The 23,259-nt window shown below is 49.7% G+C and overlaps 1 protein-coding gene across 6 annotated transcripts in view; it reads left to right on the top strand.

Moving 5' to 3' along the window:
* The window catches only part of HERC1 (HECT and RLD domain containing E3 ubiquitin protein ligase family member 1), a 2,088,313-nt gene extending 2,066,860 nt beyond the window's left edge, over positions 1–21,453 (top strand). For all 6 annotated transcript variants that reach the window (XM_078685198.1, XM_078685199.1, XM_078685195.1 and 3 more), the window contains exon 78: positions 20,817–21,453. In XM_078685198.1, coding sequence (XP_078541324.1) covers positions 20,817–21,002 — 186 coding nt within the window. In that variant the 3' untranslated portion in view covers positions 21,003–21,453. The remainder of the gene's footprint in view (positions 1–20,816) is intronic.
* The last annotated feature ends 1,806 nt before the right edge of the window (positions 21,454–23,259 follow it).

Here is a 23,259-nt window from a genome sequence, read left to right as displayed (position 1 = left end):
TTAGTTAGTTAGATTCCTTACCGCCCCACCCAGCCTCCCCGTTCTGCGAACTGATATCTAGGGTTAAGGTCATCCCTTTCAGGGCCCTAGTTTCATGGCACCAGTGTCGGTTTTTATTATGGCTCTGCGTTTCTGGCGCGGAAATGCTGTGTATAAGAACTGACGTCAGCACGCGAGGGCGGCGTCTAAGTACTCCGACGTCATCCCGGCACCGCCGACGACTGACGCGGAGCCACAGACGACGCCTTCCGGTGCGCAAGGGTACTGCTACGCAAAATTTTCCGGATCCAGTCTGACACCTGGGGGTTATTCTAAGGTAAGGAATCTAACTAACTAATGTTTCTTACAGATATATCGTTACCGAAGGTAAGTAGCTTGTTCGTTAATGTTAGATTCCTTACCACCCACCCATCCTCCCCATTCTGCGTACCGATATCTAGGGTTAAGGTATTTCCCTTTGAGGGCCCTAGTTTTATGACACCAGTGTCGGTCTCTGGCATGTCTCTGCGTTCTTGGCGTGGAAAGCTATGTACAAGAACTGACGTCAGCGCGCGAGGGCGGCGTCTAAGTACTCCGACGATATCATTCCGGTGACCACGACACAGACGACGGACGCGGAGCCGCAGACGTCGCCTACCGACGCGCAGGGGTACTGCTACGCAAAACTTCCCGGATCCAGTCTGACGCCTGGAGATATTCTAAAGTAAGGAATCTAACACTAACTACTGTTTCTTACAGATATATCGTTACCGAAGGTAAGTAACTTGTGCCTTACTGTCAGTCTCCGGATACTCTCACAAGCTCTGCTATCCTCATACCTCCCTGTCTCCTACCTTCTCCCAACATGCTCACTCTAAGGCCGGTCATTGCAGTTCTCCTATCAGCCGTGTATCTTCTGCCTTCACCTTTCCTTCTAGCTGACCCACCACCTAAGGTTGGCTAACCATTGGATACTACTTCTGCTTTATTCACTCTCTTGAATCCGTATTTGTCTCTTTTTCTGGTCCGTCCTCTTCGCCTCTCCTCCCATTCGCTTGGAGGTGGCATCAGGATTGTTTTACAAAGTTAGCCTTAATACTGTCTTCAGTAGTACAAACAGGCGTTTTCTCCCTTAACAGTGTTACAACTCCAGTACTATTACCACATATGGTAATACCAGATGCAATAATACTTCAAGTCAAGTTTGCCAGATAGAGATAGTCATGACAACGTGAGTTTCCAGATCCTATGTGCCAGATAAGATCGGGAAACTTTTCTCTTAGCAATAGATGTCTGGACCCTCCAGTTGGCGCTACTCGAATAAAATCATGGTTCCAATCATCCAGGAAGTGACAACACCTGCATAAACACAGCAATGCCTGCTAAACACAGCAATGCCTGCTAATGGCCTGTTCCTGTTTTTATGTACCATAAAGACACTGGTGTTGACCATGAGCTTGTAACATGTGACTCCTGTACCATCATGCACCTGAAGTTCTTAAGGTAGTGAGTGTGAGAAGTTGGCCTGGTATATGATGTTCACTATTCTAGTGAACACCTTGCACCAGTCCAAACAACCCTTATGGTGATGGTTGTAAGTCAACCTTATAGACCAGCTATCCTAGTGGTAGCGTGGACAGAACAGTCTTAGGCTAAAAGACTCTTGCGGGCGTGTAAAGCCAGCTGTTTTACCATATGTAACCCCTTGAATACCAAATGAAAGGACACCACACAGGATATATATACATATATATGTATTTATTTACTAACACACTCCTCTGAACTCTTTATGAGATCAGAGGCCAAAGCACATAACAAGTTACTTAGTCAGAATACGTTAAATTGCCCAATTTACAGTTAGGCCCTAGGGGCGAAGTAAACCATATACTAAGAAAGTGGTATAAGGACCACGTCACGTGAAAAGGAAAGGCCTATGGCCTAGAGAATCGCTGGGGATACACTATCTGACCCTTAGGTTAGGAGTAGGAGGCCCACAGGCGGCGCGTGCAGTGTCTTTATACACATGCGAGAGTCTATGTTAAGTCAATGGGAACTTAGAGTTTAGAAAAAGAAGGATTTAGGACACTTCCGGTCTAGCTAGAAGGAAACAACTAAAAACCTAGACACTTGGATAGTCAATACCCTTGGGAGCACCGAAGTACTCGCGTTACCTCACCCAAAGGAAGCTGGTGCATAGGTTGTGAAGATGTGTCGGGTTTCGCCGTTGAAGTCTATGGAGCCTGCGAAGAAAGATGCTGTAGGCGACCAGGAGGAAGATGTCCGGGTGGATCCAAGGGTGGATCGAGGATGAAGAAGACCTGAAAGCAGAGGGGACAGAGTCTGGGTCACTAGCCAGTGACCGAGTGGAACCAGGAAGGAACCAGACGACGTTGACGAGCAATCAGGTGCTGTCGGGAAGCTTGTCTCTTCAGCCACGCGGACCAGGAGGCGTCGAGGACGACCAGATGCTGGAGAGGAGCTGTCCCACGAAGGTTCTCGCAGATTGAGAGGTCGACTGCCGGATTGGAGTCAACAAGCCTTGGCAAAGGCAACACACGCAGGATTCAAAGAAGGCTTCTGGTGCAGACCAGCAAGGTCTGAGGTGCCTCACCTTTGCAGGGAGGCAAGGGCCAGTCTGGAGCAACCAGACCAGCGAGTTCGTTCAAAAGGATTGTCGTCACAGAGGCTACTAGCCAACGGGCCAGTAACCGGACAACGCGTCGAGCAGAACACAAGCAGAAGGGCACCCCGCAGAACTCGTGGAGTGTGGAGGGCTGATCTTCGGTGTAGGTGGAGCTCGGAGTTGGGGCTTCTCAATCCCCAGTGCACAGCTTCGAGGATACCTCAGGAGCTGCACAGTTAGCAAGTCGTGGACTTTTCAAGATGTCCTTTCCCACGTTTCTCGTCGCCTCCATGGATCTCAGCTATGCTGCAGACGTGAAGAGAGGGTCAGAGAGGTCTGGAAGTCTGGGTCTTGTCAGGCTCTGTGCTCGGGTCCCGGCAGGAACGTCGACAAAGCTAGCCGTGGATTTGCTGGATGGTGCCTGGTTGCCCAGGGTGAAACCAAAGGAAATGATGGACGGAGCGTTGACAATACAAGCACTCACCCCCAGTCAACTGATCTGGGTTTAATCCATCACCATTCTTTAGCCCACTCTGCCACCCCAATTCAGACATGGCCATATGCAAATCCGTCTGACCCTGTGCCTCACGGGAACAGTCCAGCCCGAACTGCCAAGCCATGCCTTCCCTGGACTGGAAACAAGCTTCCCAGGACCGGTTTCTGGCATTGCAGCCGTCTTCAGCCGGGCTTGCTTGAATCCAGTGGCAAAGTGAGCAAGGGACTCACGTCTGAGCATACCCTGCCAACTTATGGCGAACAAAGCACAACCAAAGGAAATGATGGACGGAGCGTTGACAATACAAGCACTCACCCCCAGTCAACTGATCTGGGTTTAATCCATCACCATTCTTTAGCACACTCTGCCACCCCAGTTCAGACATGGCCATATGCAAATCAGTCTGACCCTGTGCCTCATGGGAACAGTTCAGCCCGAACTGCCAATCCATGCCTACCCTGGACCGGAAACAAGCTTCCCAGGACCGGTTTCTGGCATTGCAGCCGTCTTCAGCCGGGCTTGCTTGAATCCAATGGCAAAGTGAGCAAGGGACTCACGTCTGAGCATACCCTGCCAACTTATGGCGAACAAAGCACAACCAAAGGAAATGATGGACGGAGCGTTGACAATACAAGCACTCACCCCCAGTTAACTGATCTGGGTTTAATCCATCACCATTCTATAGCCCACTCTGCCACCCCAGTTCAGACATGGCCATATGCAAATCAGTCTGACCCTGTGCCTCATGGGAACAGTCCAGCCCGAACTGCCAAGCCATGCCTTCCCTGGACCGGAAACAAGCTTCCCAGGACCGGTTTCTGGCATTGAAGCCGTCTTCAGCCGGGCTTGCTTGAATCCAGTGGCAAAGTGAGCAAGGGACTCACGTCTGAGCATACCCTGCCAACTTATGGCGAACAAAGCAAAACCAAAGGGCCACAAGGGAGATTCTTCAGTCTTCAGCTTCAGCAGAATGTCGAAGGTCCAGAGTTTCGTTTCAAGTTTCAGTTCAGGATCAAAATCCAAAGTCCTGGGGTTCAGCTCCTACCTTTATACAACTAAAAGCGGCTGGATTACTTTCTAGGTTCCTCCTATGGGTGGGACCAGGAAGGGGGGTGGTTACACCCCCTTTCCTTTGTCCAGTTTCGCGCCAGAGCTGGGGCTGGAGTGCCCCAGCAACCGGTTTGAACTGGGGTATGCATGGAGCACCTAGTGTGCCCCAGGCAGTGTCTCATTCTATTCAGCCCTCCCTGTCCCAATACACAAAGTCCTGTCTAGGGTGGTGCTCGCACCTCTCCAGGCAGGAAACCTATTGTCCAAACCTCCGTGACTGGAAGGACTCCCAGCAGCAGGAGGTCAGCCTTGTGTCTGTGGCAGCAGCGTCCATTTTGTGACGCTGGGGCTCTGGTTAACTTTAACCAGGATAGTAAGCAACAACATGTCTTCTCCCTCTAGAAGGGTGGAATGCTTCCCCCGTCGCTAGAATTGGCGAGGGGGTAGTATTCCAAAGCGTATGACACCTTACACGACATGTTTAGATAAAGCCAAACCAAAGTTAGCTTTCAGCCGCGAGAATTATAATGCACTTAAGAGTATATGGTATGGCGATATCATAGAACTGACATGGTTCCGCAAGCTGCAGACAGGCTCAGCTCATGCTAGAGTACCATCTCACACATAACCAAGCACTCTGCGTCCAGGATTGTTAAGGCCTGCCATAGGAGTGACTTATAGGTTACTGTGTGTCTATGTATAAGGGTAGATATGGGAATACTATACCTAAGCAAGGGGTGATTACACGACCTTGCCCCAGCTGAGTGATCAGCCAGTTGTGTCAGTTTGAGTGGCCAGCCAGGGGTGGCATAATACATGCTGCAGCCCCTGGTAGGCCTTGGTTACACCTATGCCCTGAGTACCTATGGTACACTTCTACAGGGGCAGACAAGGTGAACCAATTCCCAATTGTGGATGTACCTAGAGTACATGGTGTGAATTTAGAGAGAGTGCATCTGGGCTGTGGGTCTGATTAGCACGCCCACTGCCACATCTAAGTCGAAAACCAGTAAAGCAAAAGCAAAAACTGGGGGTGACCATAGGAAGCAGACCCTACTCTCTTACACACACCCCCCCCCAACTTAGGGACATTAAACTAACCTTGACCAGTTGAGTCTTCATGTTCTAAGTGGAAATATCTGGAGAGTCCATCTGCATTGGCATGGTCAGTCCCAGGTCTATGTTCCACTGTAAAGTCCATCCAGTGTAGGGAAATGGACCACCTAAGAAGTTTAGGATTTTCACCCTTCATCTGATTTAACCATAGGAGGGGCTTGTGGTCTGAATCTTGAAGTGAGTGCCAAACAAGTATGGCCTCAGCTTCTTCAGGGCCCAAACCATAGCTAAGGCCTCCCTCTCTATAGCTGACCAACGTTTCTCTCTAGGGGTCAACCTTCTGCTTATGAAAGCAATGGGCTGTTCTTGACCATCTATATTCAGTTGTGAAAGTACAGCTCCCACACCCAACTCAGAAGCATCTGTTTGGACTATGAACTCTTTGGAGTAATCTGGAGTTTTCAGAATAGGTGCAGTACACATGGCCTGCTTCAGGTCATCAAATGCCTTTTGACAGCTAACTGTCCACTGAACTTTCTTTGGCATCTTTTTGGAAGTTAAATCATTCAGTGGTGTCACAATGGACCCACAGTTTTTAACAAACTTCATGTAGTACCCAGACAGGCCCAAGAAAGCTTTGACCTGTGTCTGGGTGATTGGAGTAGTCCAGTCTCTGATGGTCTGGATGGATCTTGCTCTCCAGTGGTTGAACCTGACCCCACCTACCAGGTGGCCCAGGTACACAACCTTGCTCTGCCCTATCTGGCACTTAGTGGCCTTGATAGTGAGGCCTGTCTTTTGCAGGGCCTCTAAAACATTCCTCAGGTGGACCAGGTGATCCTCCCAGGTGGAGCTAAAGACAGCAATATCATCTAGATAAGCTGCAAATAGTCATCCAGTCCTGTGAGAACTTGATTCACCAGCCTTTGGAAAGTGGCAGGTGCATTCTTGAAACCAAAGGGCATTACCACAGATTGATAATGTCCTCCTGGGGTCGAAAATGCTGTCTTGGCTTTTGCATCCTCAGCTAGTTTGATTTGCCAGTAGCCTGCTGTCAGGTCAAATGTGCTCAAGAACTTGGCAGAAGCCAATCTATCAATGAGCTCATCTGCCCTGGGGATGGGGTGGGCATCTGTCCTAGTGACAGCACTGAGACCTCTGTAGTCCACACAAAACCTCATCTCTCTCTTACCATCTTGGGTGTGAGGTTTTGGCACCAGGACTACTGGACTGGCCCAAGGGCTCTCTGAGGGCTCAATAACTCCCAGCTCCAACATCTTTTGGACCTCTGTCCTAATGCAGTCCCTGACATGGTCAGGTTGCCTGTAGATTTTACTCTTGACAGGTAGACTGTCACCAGTGTCCACCTCATGGGTGCACCAGCTTGTCCGACTTGGGGTCAGTGAAAACAGATGTCTGAAGGACTGAAGAACTTGTTTGCAGTCCTGTTGTTGATGTTCAGAGAGTCTGTCAGCAAAGACTACACCATCTACTGACCCATCATCAGGGTTCTGAGTAAGCAGGTCTGGGAGAGGGTCACTCTCTTCCTCCTGCCCCTCATCTGTAGCCATGAGCAAGCCCATGTCTGCCCTGTCGACAAATGCTTTTAGTCTGTTGACATGAAGCACCCTGTGGGGGTTTCTGGGAGTCCCAAGGTCCACCAAGTAGGTGACATCTCCCTTCTGTTCAACTATTGTATGGGGTCCAGACCATTTGTCCTGGAGTGCTGCTGGGGCCACTGACTCCAACACCCATACTTTCTGTCCTGGCTGGTACACAGTCAGCACAGCCTTTTGGTCTTGCCAAGCTTTCTGAAGTTCTTGGCTAGCCTCAAGGTTTTTGGAAGCCTTCTCCATATATTCAGCCATACTGGAGTGGAGACCAAGTACATGATCCACTATGTCAAGTTTAGGCTTTTTGAGAGGTAACTCCCATCCTTCCCTCACAAGACATAGGGGTCCTCTTACAGGATGCCCAAACAAAAGCTCATAAGGGCTGTAGCCAACCCTCTTTTGTGGGACCTCTCTGTAAGCAAACAGAAGGCAGGGTAAAAGAATGTCCCATCTTCGCCTCAGCTTTTCAGGTAACCCTTTTATCATCCCTTTGAGGGTCTTGTTGAATCTCTCCACAAGCCCATTACACTGTGGGTGATAGGGGGTGGTGAACTTATAGTTGACACCACACTCCTTCCACATTGCAGTTAAATATCATGACATGTAGTTTACACCTCTGTCAGAGACAACCTCCTTTGGAAACCCCACTCTGGAGAAAACTCCAAGTAGGACTCTTGCCACAACAGGAGCTGTTGTGGTCCTCAGGGGAATAGCTTCTGGATACCTGGGGGGGCATGATCCACTACCACCAGTATAAATCTGTGCCCAGATGCTGTTTGGGGGTCCATTGGTCGTACAATGTCTATCCCCACTCTCTCAAAGGGTACCCGCACCACAGGTAGTGGTATGAGGGGGGCCTTTGTTGTGCCACCTGATTTGCCACTGGCTTGGCAGGTAACACAGGAGTGACAAAACTCCTTGGTATCTTCTGACATATGGGGCTATTGAAAGTGAGGGACAAGACTGTCCCAAGTCTTGTTCTGGCCCAGGTGTCCTGCTAAGGGAATATCATGGGCCAAGGTAAGAAGAAAGCCCCTAAATTGCAGAGGTATAAGCAACCTCCTGGAAGCACCAGACTTGGGGTCTCTAGCCTCTGAATAAAGGAGCCCTCCATCCCAATACACGTTATGGGTACCTTGAGCAATTCCAGCAGCCTCAGCAGCAGCCTGCTGTCTGAGGGGTTCAAGAGAGGAACAGTCTAACTGTGCCTGCCTCAGATCTACCCTTGAGGGTCCCCTGTCCCAAGAAACTCAACCTGATCAGGCTCAAGCTCTTCTAGGACAGTTCCCTCTTGGATCTCAGAATCATCCTCCTGGGAGGGATGATCCTCAACCTGAGGCAAGGGGGAAGGCACTGCCTTAACCCTCTTGCTCTTTCTCTTGGGTAGTGTCTAGTCTATTGTTCCAAGATCCAGCACTTGTTCAGGTAAGCACTTTTTGGCCTGTGACCTGGTCACAGCAAGGACTTGTGCTGATATTCCCAGCATTTCTGCGGGGGTCCTATACTCCACCTCAGACCAAACTGAGGTTTCAAGATCATTACCTAACAGACACTCTACTGGAAGGTATGAACTCACAACAACTATTTTGAGGCCAGTTACCCCTCCCCAGGAGAAGTTAACAACTGCCGTACTATGGGAGGTAGTGGCATTGCTAGCGTTGGTCACTAGGTAGGTCTCACCTAGTATGATCTGTTCAGGGTCCACAAAGTTAGGTGTCACCATGGTGAAACTGGCACAAGTGTCCCTGTAGGCCTGAGCCATCTTATTATTAATAAAAGGTGTCTGTCTGTACTTGCTCAGATTACTGGGACTTACAGTAGAGGACATTGCTATGTCCCCATCACAGACAAGAAACAGCCTGAGTTGGTACTCTGACTAGGCCAGAGTCCACCTCAGGCCCCAGGGTTAACCCTACTACACCCTTTTGCTGGGAACCACCACTAACAGCTGGACTAGGGGGAACAGTTGCCTTAGGGGCAATGGTGGTTGGTGCTGTGCCCTTCTTGGTGCACTCACTAAACCAGTGAGAGACTGATTTACAGTATCCACACCAGGGCTTCTTTGGACCTTCTTGTTTCTGTTTGTTCTTTTTGGAGCCACCCTCCCCCTGTGCCTTTTGGGTGCCTGGTGAAGACTTCTGGTCTTTTTGTTTCTGCTCATTACCCTTCTGGTCTGCCTTTTTCTGGTCACCTCCCTGGTTCTGGTTTTTCTGCTTAATCCTGGTTCTGACCCATTTGTCTGCCTTCTTTCCCAATTCTTGGGGAGAGGTCAGATCAGAGTCAATCAGGTCCTGATGCAATAGCTGGTTTTGACAGTTGCTAAGGATTTGCTCTCTCGTGATCAAATTATACAATCCTGTGTAGTCCCTAACTTGACGTCCCAATAACCAGCCTTCCAGAGCCTTAGTGGCACAATCAACAAAATCAGTCCAGTCCCGAGTCTGTGTCTTCTAGGTATCTCTGAACATCAACCTATACTGTTCAGTGGTTAGGCCAAACCCATCAATCAGTCCACTCTTCAGGACAGAGTAGTTGTTAGCATCCCCATCACTAACTGTGAGTAGCTTATCTCTACGTTTTTCAGAAAAGGAGAGCCATAAGATTGCTGCTCACTGACTTTGGGGTACCTGCTGCACTTTGCAGGCCCTCACCAAAGCAGTAATCCATTTGTGGATGTCATCACCTTCGTTATAGGGGGTCACAATCTTGCTTAGGTGTCTCTTTTCATAGGACCTGTCTTTATCCTTAGGGATATTGCTGCCACCAGTGGGTTCTAACCCACTCTCTCTAGCACGAGGAAGCTTCTCTTTGGCCAAGGCAACCTCAAGTTCCTGCCTCTCAATCCTAAGAGCAGCCTCTCTCATCTTTGCCTCATGTTCCCTTCTCTGAGGGGAAGTCATCCCTCTCTGAGCAAGGCCATGAGATCCATTTGAAGCCTGAGATTGGAGAGAGTCCCTGGAGTGGGATCTCCCTCTTCTCTGCCTCTGGTTAAGCCCCATTGGAGGTCTGTATGAGGGCTGCCCATACTGACTCCTTTGTATGCTTAAGTTAGCCTTGCTAAGTCTTCTGACTGGGACCTGGCTGTTTACCTCAAGATCAGAATCCTCTTCTTCTACCCCCTCTTCTTCCTCTGGTAAAGGAGTATCAGTATTATCATCAGAAGAGGGAAAGACTTCATCTGCACTACCTGTGTCACCTGTCTTAGGTGGCTGTTGAGCATCATACTCTTCTAAGAGCTCAACCAGGAATCTGAGAGTAGGGTTTGAACTCTGTTTTAGCCTTCTAGAAGTACACAATTGTCTCAATTCTTGGAAGGCTAAGGCGAAGCAGTCCTCAAGGAATCTACTTCTGCAGGCAGAGAACCATTGGGGTTCTCTGGATGAGACATGGTTTCTAGTGAGGTGGGGTGTTGCACCTACCTACACTATTTGTTTTCCTACAGAACCTCTCTAGGAGTTGTAGTCAGGGTGTGCTAGGCCCAGGCTCTACAACAACTAAGTTTAGTAGAACTTAAGTATCCTAAGACTTGTTTTTATATGTACCTACAGGTACCTATGCGATATTTCAAATGCTATCTCAAGATTACAAGTGGTAAAACAACAGAAAGCTCTAATCCCAACCGCTGCACACCAATGTGAGAAGTTGGCCTGGTATATAATGTTCACTATTCTAGTGAACACCTTGCACCAGTCCAAACAACCCTTATGGTGATGGTTGTAAGTCAACCTTATAGACCAGCTATCCTAGTGGTAGCGTGGACAGAACAGTCTTAGGCTAAAAGACTCTTGAGGGCGTGTAAAGCCAGCTGTTTTACCATATGTAACCCCTTGAATACCAAATGAAAGGACACCACACAGGATATATATAAAATATATATGTATTTATTTACTAACACACGCCTCTGAACTCTTTATGAGATCAGAGGCCAAAGCCCATAACAAGTTACTTAGTCAGAATACGTTAAGTTGCACAATTTACAGTTAGGCCCTAGGGGCAAAGCAAACCATACACTAAGAAAGTGGTACCACGTCACGAGAAAAGGAAAGGCCTAGGGCCTAGGGAATCGCTGGGGCTACATTATCTGACCCTTAGGTTAGGAGTAGGAGGCCCGCAGGTGGCGCGTGCAGTGTCTTTAGACACACTCGAGAGTCAATGTTAAGTCAATGGAAACATAGAGTTTAGAAAAAGAAGGAATCTGAAAGAGACACGTTAGTGATAGATTCCTTACCTTAGAATATCCCCAGGCGTCAGACTGGATCCGGAAAATTTTGCGTAGCAATACCCCTGCGCGCCGGCAGGCGTCGTCTGCGCCGGAATGACGTCGTCGGAGTACTTAGACGCTGCCCTCGCACGCTGACGTCAGTTCTTCTTTTTTCCGCGCCAGCTAGCGCAGATCCGGAGAAGCTCTACCCCTTAGTCTTTTTTGATTAAACTTTTTTATCTTTTTGATCATTTCTCTACTCGAGTCTTCGACTCCGACGGTGCCGGTAGGGATGCCCAGGTTTAAACCCTGTTCCAAGTGCGACCGACTGATGTCGGTTACCGACCCCCATCGCCGGTGTCTCAATTGTTTAGGCCTCGACCACGACGACTGCACCTGCTCCGACTGCCGGGCCCTGACGTCTAAAGCTAGGCGGGAGCGGTCCCGCAAGCGACTTGAGCTCCGGCAGTCGGCCCCGTGCCGCTCCAGGTCCCGGTCCCACACGAGGTCGAGGGACCGGTCTCGGGGTCGGAGCCCTCGCAGCTCCGGGAGTGGACATCGGTCGTCAGGATCCAAGTCCTCAGGTAAGAGGCATGAGAGGTCGGAGAGACATCATCGTTCCTCCGACCCACCCCGACGCTCGCGCGATGCGGCCGGGGGTTCAGGTGACACCACCCACGCGGCTCTGACGGAGTCGCAGGCGTCACCGCCTGCCCCAAACCTTCGGGTCCCTGGGCATGACGCAAAGCCTGAGGAGGTCGAGCGGTACCTCATGGCCATGAGGTCCCTCCCTCCTCAGCCGGGTTCCGTGGCGCCTCCGGGCCCAACGGCCCCGGCTGGAGGGTCTAGCGGGTCGGGTGCTTCGGCTCCGACGCCGTAGGGTGCTTCGGCCCCGGCGCCGCCGGCGACTTCGGTCCCGGCGCCGCAGGCCCTCCCTGGATCCGCTTCCGGATCCGGGTCGTCGCTGGTCGACCTCACCGGCGCCGGCCCTGCGGGTGTCGCCCCCGGCGCCTACTATGAACACCGTCCCCGATCCTACCCTCGGTCCGGTTCCGGCGCCGCTGGGCGCCGTTCTTGACATCGTTTGGAGATTTCTATTTCAACGAAATGGCCCCATCTGTTGACCCTGAACTGCAGGAGATGGGTGACGAGGGTGATTGGGAGGGGTCTGTGGACCCTCTGGCACAGGAGTGCCAGTCTCAACAGGACTGCACACATGAGCTTGGGGAGGCCAGTGGACTTGACACTTCGCCAGACACTGGATTTGTCTCCCCTCCCACCGTGGCTACTGAGGAGGGGGCTGCTTACAGTGTAGTGTTGACGCGGGTGGCCAAGGCCTTACACCTTGAGCTCCCCGTCGCCGCCGTGAGGACTAACCTCCTCACTTAGGTCCTTAAACCGCAGGCAAGCTCCACCGAGCCTCTGCTGCCGTTTAATGAGGCCTTGTGTGACGTTCTTGTGGGCACTTGGTCCAAGCCCGCCACAGGTCCGCCTGTGGATAGGAACGTGGCCTTACGCTACCGCCCGGCCCCTGGCGACCCTTGCGTTTTGTCCACCCATCCCACTCCCGAGAGCCTGGTCATCCAGGCCTCCACTTCCCAGACCGCATTCCCGGCTGCTCCGCCCGATCGGGAATCCAAGAGGTATGAACAATTCGGGAAGAAGGTGTTCTCGTCCCTGAGTTTGGGACTGCGTCAGTAAATACCGCATGCCTCTTGGGCCGCTACACCCACACCCTGTGGCACACAGTCGCGGACTTTCTGCCACAATGCCCGGAGAAGGCCCGGGCTAAAGTCGCCCAAGCCCTTGCGGAGGGTCGAGATGCAGTGCGATATTCCATCCAGTGTGGGCTGGATACCACGAACTCACTGGGCAGGGCGATGGCAACGACGGTGGCGGTTCGACGCCACACCTGGTTGAGGTCCGCCAACTTTTCGGCCGATGTCCATGCCACTCTTCTGGACATGCCGTTCGATGGCCGTCGCCTCTTTGGCGACAAGGCAGACCATGCGCTTGAGCGCTTTAAGGACTCCAGGGCTACGGCCAAGTCCTTGGGCTTCTCGGCCCCACACCAGCAATCGGGTGCCTTTCGCTCCTTTCGTGGCCACGGAAGGGGCGCCCCCACACGTGCTGCCAGCCACGCACCGCAGAATGTTCAACAGCGCGGTGGCGGCTGTGAAAACCACCGTGGCGGTGGTCGGGGACAACGGCGAGGCCAGTCCACACCTTCCCCCGCAGCACCTGCCTCAAAACCCTCCTAGTCCGTTCTTTCAGGCCCATGTGGCGCCAGTGGGGGGCAGGGTTCGCCATCACCTCTTCCACTGGCGCACTGTCACGTCGGACAGGTGGGTGCTGCAGATCGTCCGAAGGGGCTACTCCCTCCCCTTCGAGGCGACCCCTCCAGCCTTGCCACCGCAATTCCACCGCGTGTCGGGGGATCACTTGCAACTTCTGCAAGAGGAAGTCACGGCCCTCTTGGCCAAGGTGGCCATCGAGCGCGTCCCTGGGCCAGAAGTAGGGTGTCGTTGTTAATCCCACTACTTTCTGGTACCCAAGAAGGGCAAAGGGGGCCTACGCCCTATCTTGGACCTACGGAACGTCAACGGCTTACTCCGGAAGGAGAAGTTCAAGATGCTGACTTTGGCTCAGGTCTTAGCTGCCCTGGACCCCGGAAACTGGATGGTAGCGTTGGACTTGCAGGACGCTTATTTTCACATCCCCGTCCTGCCGGCCCACCGGCGTTACCTGCGGTTCATGGTAGGCCACGAGCACTTTCAGTTTACCGTGCTCCCCTTTGGCCTTACCAGCGCCCCACGGGTGTTCACGAAAGTGATGGCGGTAGTCGCAGCTCATCTGCGCAGGTTAGGGGTGTCAGTCTTCCCCTACCTCGACGACTGGTTGTTGAAGGCGGGCTCGCCCCAGACAGTCGTCAGCCACCTCCAGACTACGGCCAACCTCCTGCACTTGCTGGGGTTCTCCATCAACGTGCCGAAGTCACCTGTGTCCCTCTCAGATGCTCCTCTTCATCGGAGCGATTCTGGACTCGGCGCAGTTTCGGGTTTATCCTCCTGAACAGCGGGTTCGGGATATTCAGGCTCTGATTCCGATCTTTCAGCCTTTAACCCGAGTCTCGGTCAGGTTGACGCTGCGGCTTCTGGGGCTGATGGCCTCCTGCATCCTTCTGGTGCATCACGCCCGGTGGCGGATGCGGGCTTTGCAGTGGGACCTGAAGTTTCAGTGGGCCCAGCATCAGGGCAACTTGTCCAACCATGTCTTGATCTCGAAGGGCACTGCAAGACAGTTGCAGTGGTGGCTCACGGACCGCGATTGGGTCAGTGGCAGATCCCTCTCCCTACCCCACCCGGAGCACGTGGTTGTGACGGATGCGTCCCTCCTGGGCTGGGGGGGCCACATGGGAGAGGCGGAGATCAGAGGCCTCTGGTCTCCGGCGGAGTCCCAGCTCCACATCAACCTTCTGGAGCTGCGGGCGATCCGACTTGCACTGAAGGCATTCCTCCCCTCTGTCCGGGGGAGTGTAGTGCAGGTGTTCACGGACAACACCACCGCCATGTGGTACTGCAACAAACAGGGCGGGGTGGGGTCGTGGACCCGATGCCAGGAGGCTCTGAGCCTCTGGCAGTGGCTGGAACATTAGGGCGTGACCCTGGTGGTTCAACACCTGGCTGGTTCTCTGAACGCCAGTGCGGACGAACTCAGCCGTCGGTGCATGATGGATCACGAATGGTGTCTGAACTCGGACGTGGCGCAAGGTCTCTTTCAGCAGTGGGGAAGGCCTTGGTTAGATCTATTCGCTACAGAAGAGAACGCGCAATGTCATCAGTTCTGCGCGTTGGAATTTCCAAGGCGGCACTCGCTCGGAGACGCCTTTCGACGCGAGTGGAGTTGTAGTCTATTGTACGTCTTTCCGCCTATACCACTTCTGCCCAGAGTGCTGAAGAAGATCAGGCGCGACCGGGCCCAGGTTATCCTTGTGGCTCCGGACTGGGCACGAAGACACTGGTATCCCGAGCTACTCAGCATGTCAGTCGATCCCCCGATTCGTCTGCCTCTTCGGGAGGACCTTCTGTCGCAGCAGCAGGGGACGGTCCTCCACCCGAACCTGTCCAGTCTCCACCTACAAGCTTGGAGATTGAGCGGCGACAGTTGAGGCCATTTGACTTGCCTCCTGAAGTCTGTAATGTCATTCTGGCAGCCAGGCGTCCCTCCACAAAGTCGTTATACGCCTGCAGGTGGAACAGATTTGTGGCATGGTGCACAGCAAAGGCTGTGGGTCCACTCTCTGCACCCCTTTCTGAGGTTCTCCTCTTCCTTCTTTCTCTTGCCCAGCAGGGCTCTGCTCTGGGCACTATCAAGGGGTACCTTTCTGCCCTTTCCGCCTTCTTAAGGCTACCTGATCAGCCTTCCTTGTTCAAGTCCCCAATTGTAAATAGGTTTTTGAAAGGCATCACACACATGTTTCCTCCTGTTCCTTTCGTGATGCCCCAGTGGGACTTGAACCTTGTACTTACTTACCTGATGTGTGCTCCCTTTGAGCCGCTCCATAACTGTCCTCTCCGTTTACTTACTTTGAAGACTGCTTTCCTGGTTGCCATCACCTCTGCCAGGAGAGTGAGTGAGCTCCAGGCTCTTTCTTCCACACCTCCTTTCCTCTCTGTCCATCCGGACAAGGTTGTGTTGCGGACGAGACCCTCTTTCCTGCCCAAGGTTGTCACGGCCTTCCACATCGGGCAGTCCATTACCTTGCCCACCTTCTTTCCGCCTCCGCATCCCTCGAAAGAGGAAGAGAGGCTCCACCGTCTGGACCCAAAACGTGCGCTCTCTTGCTATCTGGATCGCACATGCCAGTTCCGGGTGGATGACCAACTCTTTGTTGGTTACGTGGGCGCTAAGAAGGGAAAGGCGGTGCACAAGCGGACCATCTCTCGGTGGATCATCTTGTGTATCCAGGCATGTTACTCCTTGGCTAAGAAGGAGCCCCCTGTTGGACTGAGGGCTCATTCCACTCGGGCCACGGCGACTACCACTGCCCTGGGCCGAGGAGTGCCCTTGCAGGACATTTGTCAGGCAGCTACATGGGCCTCGCTGCACACGTTTGCGAGACACTACTTCCTGGACCGCCAAGTCCGGAGGGATGGCTTCTTTGGCCGTTCCGTCCTCCGGGACTTTCTGGTGTGATTATTGGTTCGCAGACCCACCACCGGGGTTGGTATTGCTGGGGTATCTATTCTAAGGTATGGAATCTATCACTAATGTGTCTCTTTCAGATGCACAAGTTACTACTTGTGTAACGATATATCTGTAAGAGACATTAGTCAGTGATAGATTCCTTACCGACCCACCCATCCTCCCCGTTCTGCGAACCGATATCTAGGGTTAAGGTCATCCCCTTTCAGGGCCCTAGTTTCATGGCACCAGTGTTGGTTCTATCATGGCTCTGCGTATCTGGCGCGGAAAAGCTGTGTATCGGAACTGACGTCCGCGCACGAGGGCGGCGTCTAAGTACTCCGCGACGTCATTCCGGTGCTAACGATGCCGATGACGGACGCAGAGCCGCGGACGAAGCCTGCCGGTGCGCAGGGGTATTGCTACGCAAAATTTTCCGGATCCAGTCTGACGCCTGGGGATATTCTAAGGTAAGGAATCTATCACTAACTAATGTCTCTTACAGATATATTGTTACACAAGTAGTAACTTGTGCGTTATTTACAGCAAGTGGGAAGGGGCTTTGAACAACTGTGCCTTTCGTTTTCATGGTAGACTGTAGCTGTAGACCTTAGAACCTGACCCGGTCGCATTTGTATCTTATTCATGCGGTTTGTGGCTTGGGAGGAGTTGTGGGAGTGTGTGGGGGGTGGCACCAGGCTGACCCACAGAACCAGTTTTTCTTTGAATTAATAACATTTCTAAAGTCTCTACGAAGCGAATTAAATTAGTTTGTTTGGGGCGCGGCTCGATCGGATATGCGGACAGGGCGCAAAGACGATTTTAGTGAACTTGCAGCTATAATGCATTAAATAGTCAGAACAAAAGCAGTGGCGGTCACAGACCTCAAAATACCAACCACAGCTAGATATGAATTAAATGCCAGTAGAACCAGAGGGAAGTCATTTCAGCCTCTAGTCACAGTGCATGAAAACCATGACCCCCTACAAAACGCTTTACACAAACTTAACCACACTTTAGCACTTCAAATAGCATCTGTTTGAACCCGGGCATCCCTACCGGCACCGTAGGAGTCGAAGACTCGAGTAGAGAAATTATCAAAAAGATCAAAAAGTTTAGTCAAAAAATCCAGTCTGACGCCTGGGGATATTCTAAGGTAAGGAATCTATCACTAACTAATGTCTCTTACAGATATATCGTTACACAAGTAGTAACTTGTGCATTACCAATCTAAAAGTATGTAATTGATGTTGGAAGGCTGAATGCCTCAATTGACCCCGACAAAACCCACACCAGTGACTTGCAAGTTACACTAGGATATCTATAGCAGGTGCTCAACCCACTGAGCTATCTCAGGCTTTGCAGAAGCTGGACTGTGCGTAGGGGAGGACGTGATGGGGCTATTTCCTTCCCCACAAGAACATCTCACCAAGATCACGGGCGACCTTTGGCTGTTTGCTTTTATTTTGGAAAATGGTACAGGGACGCAGTGAACTGCTGCTCTGCGTGTGCACACCTCTCGCAACCAGCATAGGTACTCCCAGCCTCCGAAGCCCCCCTTCCACCTATCTCTGCCCATCAATATCTATCCCTGTCCCAATCTACCTCTTTCACCCTACCAGTGTCTGGTACCCTCGCCATCCCATGGTCTCTCTCCCCCGCTCATCCCTGCACATCAGTATCTATCCCTGTCCCAATCTAGCCCCCTAATCCTACCAGCGACTAACACTCGCAGCTTCCCATGATCTGTCTCTGGCTTTCTCCATCATACACTCCACCCAATACTCATAATTATATGCTACATAATTACACTGCGCTCAACGCAACATACACTCCAAATAGCACTCTGTGCCACATAATTATATGCTACATAATTACACTGCACCCAATGCAACATACACTCCAAATACCATTCAGTGCCACATAATTACACTGCACCCAATGTAACATACACTCCAAATACCACTCAGTGCCACATAAGTACACACCACATAATTACACTCTACTGAATGCAATATACATTCCACACAATACCATTCAGTGCCACACAATTATGTTACATAATTACACTGCACTCAATGCAACATACACTACAAATACCACTCAGTGGCATATAATTACACGCCTAATACTTACACTCTACTCAATGCAACATAAATACACTCCACATATTACCACACAGTGCCACATACTTATATGCTACATAATTACACTGCACTCAATGCAACAGACACTCAGTGCCACGTAATTACACACCACATAATTACACTCTAATGAATGCAACATACACTCCACACAATACCACTCAGTGCCACATAAGTATATGCTACATAATTTCAATGCAAAATGCACTCCACACCATGACACAATTTCACTAAGCATAATTTCACAGAAGACCACAGTTCCAGGCCAAACAATTCAACTCCGCACATTTCCAATACACACTGCATAATTACACACCAAACAACATATTTCAACTCCAAAACTCCACAATCCACAACGTACCTTCAATCCACACCATACAGTGTCAACACCTGAGCACCAAACATCGTTCACCACCACCATTTTGCATCAGCGCACCACCTAAGCATCACGTCAATCTGCCCTTGGAATCTGGCATCTGTTGATTCTCCCCTAGTGTCTGTCCGCTGCTCGTGTTCTACTAAATTACTGTTTTCGAACATCCACTCCCCCGTTAATTATGTCACGCTCCCCCTTAACAAATAATTATAACAAACAAGCATAAGAACAGGCAGGAAATAGTTGCCAGCAGTGCAAGCACAAAAAAGGAGAAGACAATTTTTATGTTAAAATCTTTTTTTAATCAGCTTTTTCAGTTGTATATAATGTTGTCTTTGTTTGTATAAAGGTAACAAAAATTCTTAACACTTTTTATTTTAAGTTTTCAACATAATGCAGAGCAGCCACAATGCTCTACAACATAGCCAAAAGTTCAGGCTAAACACATAAGGTCCCAAAGGCGAGACCTATTGGCTATGCCAATTCTTGTTTATCTTGTGTAGTCTGCAGTACTCTGTTGTGCTTCTCAGTTGTTAGTGGTTTAAAAATCATCAATAAGGTGAGGAATCTGCAGGAAGAAGTATGCATCAGAAGAATTCATCACCTTCTGTAATGATATTTCTGGTGGATACAAATATCACTCTGCAGATCCCTCACCATCCTCCACATTCCCCTAGTATTGTTTATATACAGTTCTAAGGGTATCCTTCTTGTTTCATTTGTTTTATTGCCTGCTGTCGTTAAGCTCTTTTGGTTTGTCTCCACGCGCCTTAGGTGGGCGAGGCCGAAAGTAGTGAACTGAACCCATCACACAGGGTTGTGCCATGTATGGCCCAGTGTTTTCACTTCATGGATAGGCAGAGCGGTGAAGGAGAGCTCTAGAAATAGCTTTCCCTCACAGCACTGCAGAGCTATTGCTAGTAACTAATTTCCAGTTCCATTCTGGATCCCGAGATTTTCATGATGTAAGGAATCTTCAGGAAGCTACAGTATTCACCAGAAAAGTATGGAGCTTCTTTTGTCCATTCTCCTGTTCTTGTTTCCCAACTTAGTGAATTGAGCATGAACTTTCTGTTTCCTTCTGTGTTGAATTCTTTTTCAAAATAGCTGCTAACAAATCGGAATGGGTTTTTACCAATTTTCTAAATTTCTAGTACAATGCAAGGTGTACATCTGCATTTTGGGCAAGATGATACTGAACCTTAAATTCGTATTGCAAATTGGCTGTGATAATGCTGATTTTTCTGTGACTTGGGGGTTGGGGGGGGGCACTTGGTGATCATAGAATGACTAGTCTAGTGTCGTTGTTGGAAGTAAAAAATATGTTCTGCCTTAATATGAAAAACACGATGGTTCTTCATAAGGACAACTCAACTAATTTGAGCTTGTGTGATGCTTAACTGCATTAACGAGACTTGACACAGATGCCCCTTAAAGTGGAAAAAGTCTGTTTGATATTTAATTCAGATACTGTCAGTTAACACCCACACTTATACATTTGCTAAGCAAGCATGCAACCACCTAGTTCACGCTCCCCTCATGTTTTGTTAAATTATCTCCACCGCCTGTACTGCACTTAGAAAATCATGAGATCCCAAGAAAAAAATAAACAATTTGCCAGAATTCCTAGGAAGAAGCAGATCCCGCTACATTGACTAAACATCAGTGACCAACCCAATTAGCAGTCATCCAAGAGAAGAACGGTCACATACACTGTGTGTGCCCACCAATGCAGTTGTAAAGTTGAAAAAGACAGGTGAATGGGGAGCATTAAGGCTTGCCTTATTAGATTGCTTCGCAAGCTTGCACATTATTCAACTGGTCCAGTGATTAAGAAGGTATTTTGTATCAATACAGGACTGTTCTCTCAATTACTCCAAAACGTTATGCTGTATAATTGGATATTTAATTCAGTGAATGTTAATATATCTTAAATGTGAATTTGTAACCACGTTAGAAAGAAACAGACTACACCTTAATTCCTTGCTTTGTTTCATTATTCACCAAACCAAGTTTCTCTAAAGCAGTTGCAAAAAGTATTTGTTCTTAAAACCACTTTGCAATATTTATGTTTCATTTTCTTATTTCCTACAGCCTTACGACAGCTTGCCTACCTCACAGACCTGCTTCTTTCAGCTGCGGCTCCCACCTTACTCCAGCCAGCTGGTCATGGCAGAGCGTTTGCGATATGCTATCAATAACTGTAGGTCAATAGACATGGACAATTACATGTTGTCGCGGAATGTGGACAATGCAGAGGGGTCTGACACAGACTATTAACTTTATGTGGACATTATTAGCTTTCTTTTATTATGAAACGGTCCCCTGAATCAGACTCTGGTGACACAATTTTATGACAAACATGGGTGTTTTAGCATCATAAACCAACATTATAAACAGTGGCCACATTTTACTCTAAATGTAAAGAATGTAGTTGGTTTTGTGACTGTAAAATAAAAACGGCAAAAAAAGTGAAAATGGTATGTTTTTTCATATGTTTGTCATTTTTCATAAGTTTGCATGGAGAGATTTTGGCGAATTTTGTTTGGGGGGGTTGGTCAATTTCGATACCCTCCTGTTGAATATGAAGCTTTGTACATTGTGTATAATTGTTAATTAGAAAGACCAGTTTTCCGTATACATGCACATATTTATTTTGTTTTTATTTGAATTGCCTGTGCAGGGTTTCTTAAGCAGAAATAAATACATTAAAATAAAGGATTTGATTGTGTGTGGTTGTATTGGCAGTGATTAAAGGTTATTTAAGTATGTGGCTTTTGCCTCTTAATGTTAAAAATTCGTTAAAACTAATGTGTTCTGGAGCTTAAGTAAGCAAGGCCTCCCTGAATCCATAACTATATTCAGCAACAATGCAACTATCATTGGAATGACATTTTTACACTTTTACTAGAAAGGTTTAGACTATAAAACAAGAAAAAACACATTTCATTCGAGCAAAATCTTTCTGTAATTTATGGAATTTCTGACATGCAAAACTGTTAACATTATGTGATGTTTGGATATTCCAGGCAACGTCTAATCCACGCTGTGAGAAGTTGGCCTGGTATATGATGTTCACTATTCTAATGAGCACCTTGCACCAGTCCAAACAACCCTTATGGTGATGGTTGTAAAGTCAACCTTATAGACCAGCTATCCTAGTGGTAGCATGGACAAAAGCAGTCTTATGCTAAACTCAAGAGGGCATGTGAAGCCAGCTGTTTTACCATATGCAATCCCTTTAATACCAAACGAAAGGACACCACACAGGGTATATATTCAAAATATATATGTATTTATTTCTAAATCATGCTCTGAACTCTTTATGAGGGCAGAGGCACAAGCGCATAACAAGTAACTCAATATAACATACAATAAGTTGCACAATATGGATAGGCCCTGGTGGCCCACTAAACCATATACTAAAATAGTGGTATAAGAACCACGTCACTAACAGTTGAAAGGCCTAGGGCCTTGGGAATCGCTGGTGCTACACTGGACTAACAGTAGTTAGGAAACAGGAGGCCCATGGGATGCGGGTGCAGAGTCTAAATGCACACGCCTGCACACATAGAAGTCAAGGGGTGCGTAAAGTTAGAAAGTTCAAGATTTAGGAGTCTTCCGACTGGACTAGGAACTAACCACTTGAAACTAGGACACTATGATAGTCAATCTTCACAGGAGCACCGAAGTACTTGCGTTACCTCACCCACAGGAAGCGGGTGCATAGGTCCCAAAGTGTGTCGGGTTTCGTCGTGGATTCCTATGGAGCCTTGGAGAAAAGATGCTGCAGGCGACCAGGAGAGGAGAGTCCGGTTGGATCCAAGGGCAGATCGAGGATGAGCAGTACCTGAAAGCAGAGGGGACAGAGTCTGGGTCTAGCCAGTGACCAGGATTGAACCAGGAAGGAACCAGGCGATGTCGGGAAGCAATCAGGTGATGTGGTAAAGCTTGTCTCTGCTGCCACGTGGACCAGGAGGTGTCGATGACGACCAGGAGCTGGGCACGGACTGTCCCACGAAGGCTCTCCCTGTCGGCGGTGTCAGCTTCCGGATTGGAGTCAACAAGCCTTGGCAAAGGCAACCCGCGCAGGATTCGAAGAGGGCTTCTTACTCAGGCCAGCAAGGACTGAGGGGCTTCTCCTTCGCAGGGAAGCAAGGGCCAGTCTGGAGCAACGAGACAAGCAGTGTAGATTTCAGGATTCGTTGTCACAGAGGCCACTAGCCAACGGGCAAGTGACCGGACAGACGCGTCGAGCAGGAAAAAGCAAAAGGGCCCCACGCAGCACTCGGTGAGTGTGGAGAGGTGATCTTTGGTGCAGTTGGTGCTCGGGGCTGAGGCTTCTCAATCCCCAATGCACAACTTCGAGGGTGCCTTAGAAGTTGCACGGAAAGCAATTCGCTGGCTTTCCAAGATGGCCTGTCCCACGTCTCTCGTCGCCTCCACGGGTCTCAGCTTTGCTGTGGCTGTGGATCAGGCTGTTGGATATCTGGAAGTCCGGGTCTTGTCAGGCTCTGTGTTCGGGCTCTGGCGGGAG

This window comes from Lissotriton helveticus, chromosome 3_2 (assembly GCF_964261635.1).
Source record: "Lissotriton helveticus chromosome 3_2, aLisHel1.1, whole genome shotgun sequence".
Classification (NCBI taxonomy): domain Eukaryota; kingdom Metazoa; phylum Chordata; class Amphibia; order Caudata; family Salamandridae; genus Lissotriton; species Lissotriton helveticus.
The sequence above is the reverse complement of the archived record's forward strand: the minus strand, read 5'-3'. Positions and strand labels throughout refer to the sequence as shown.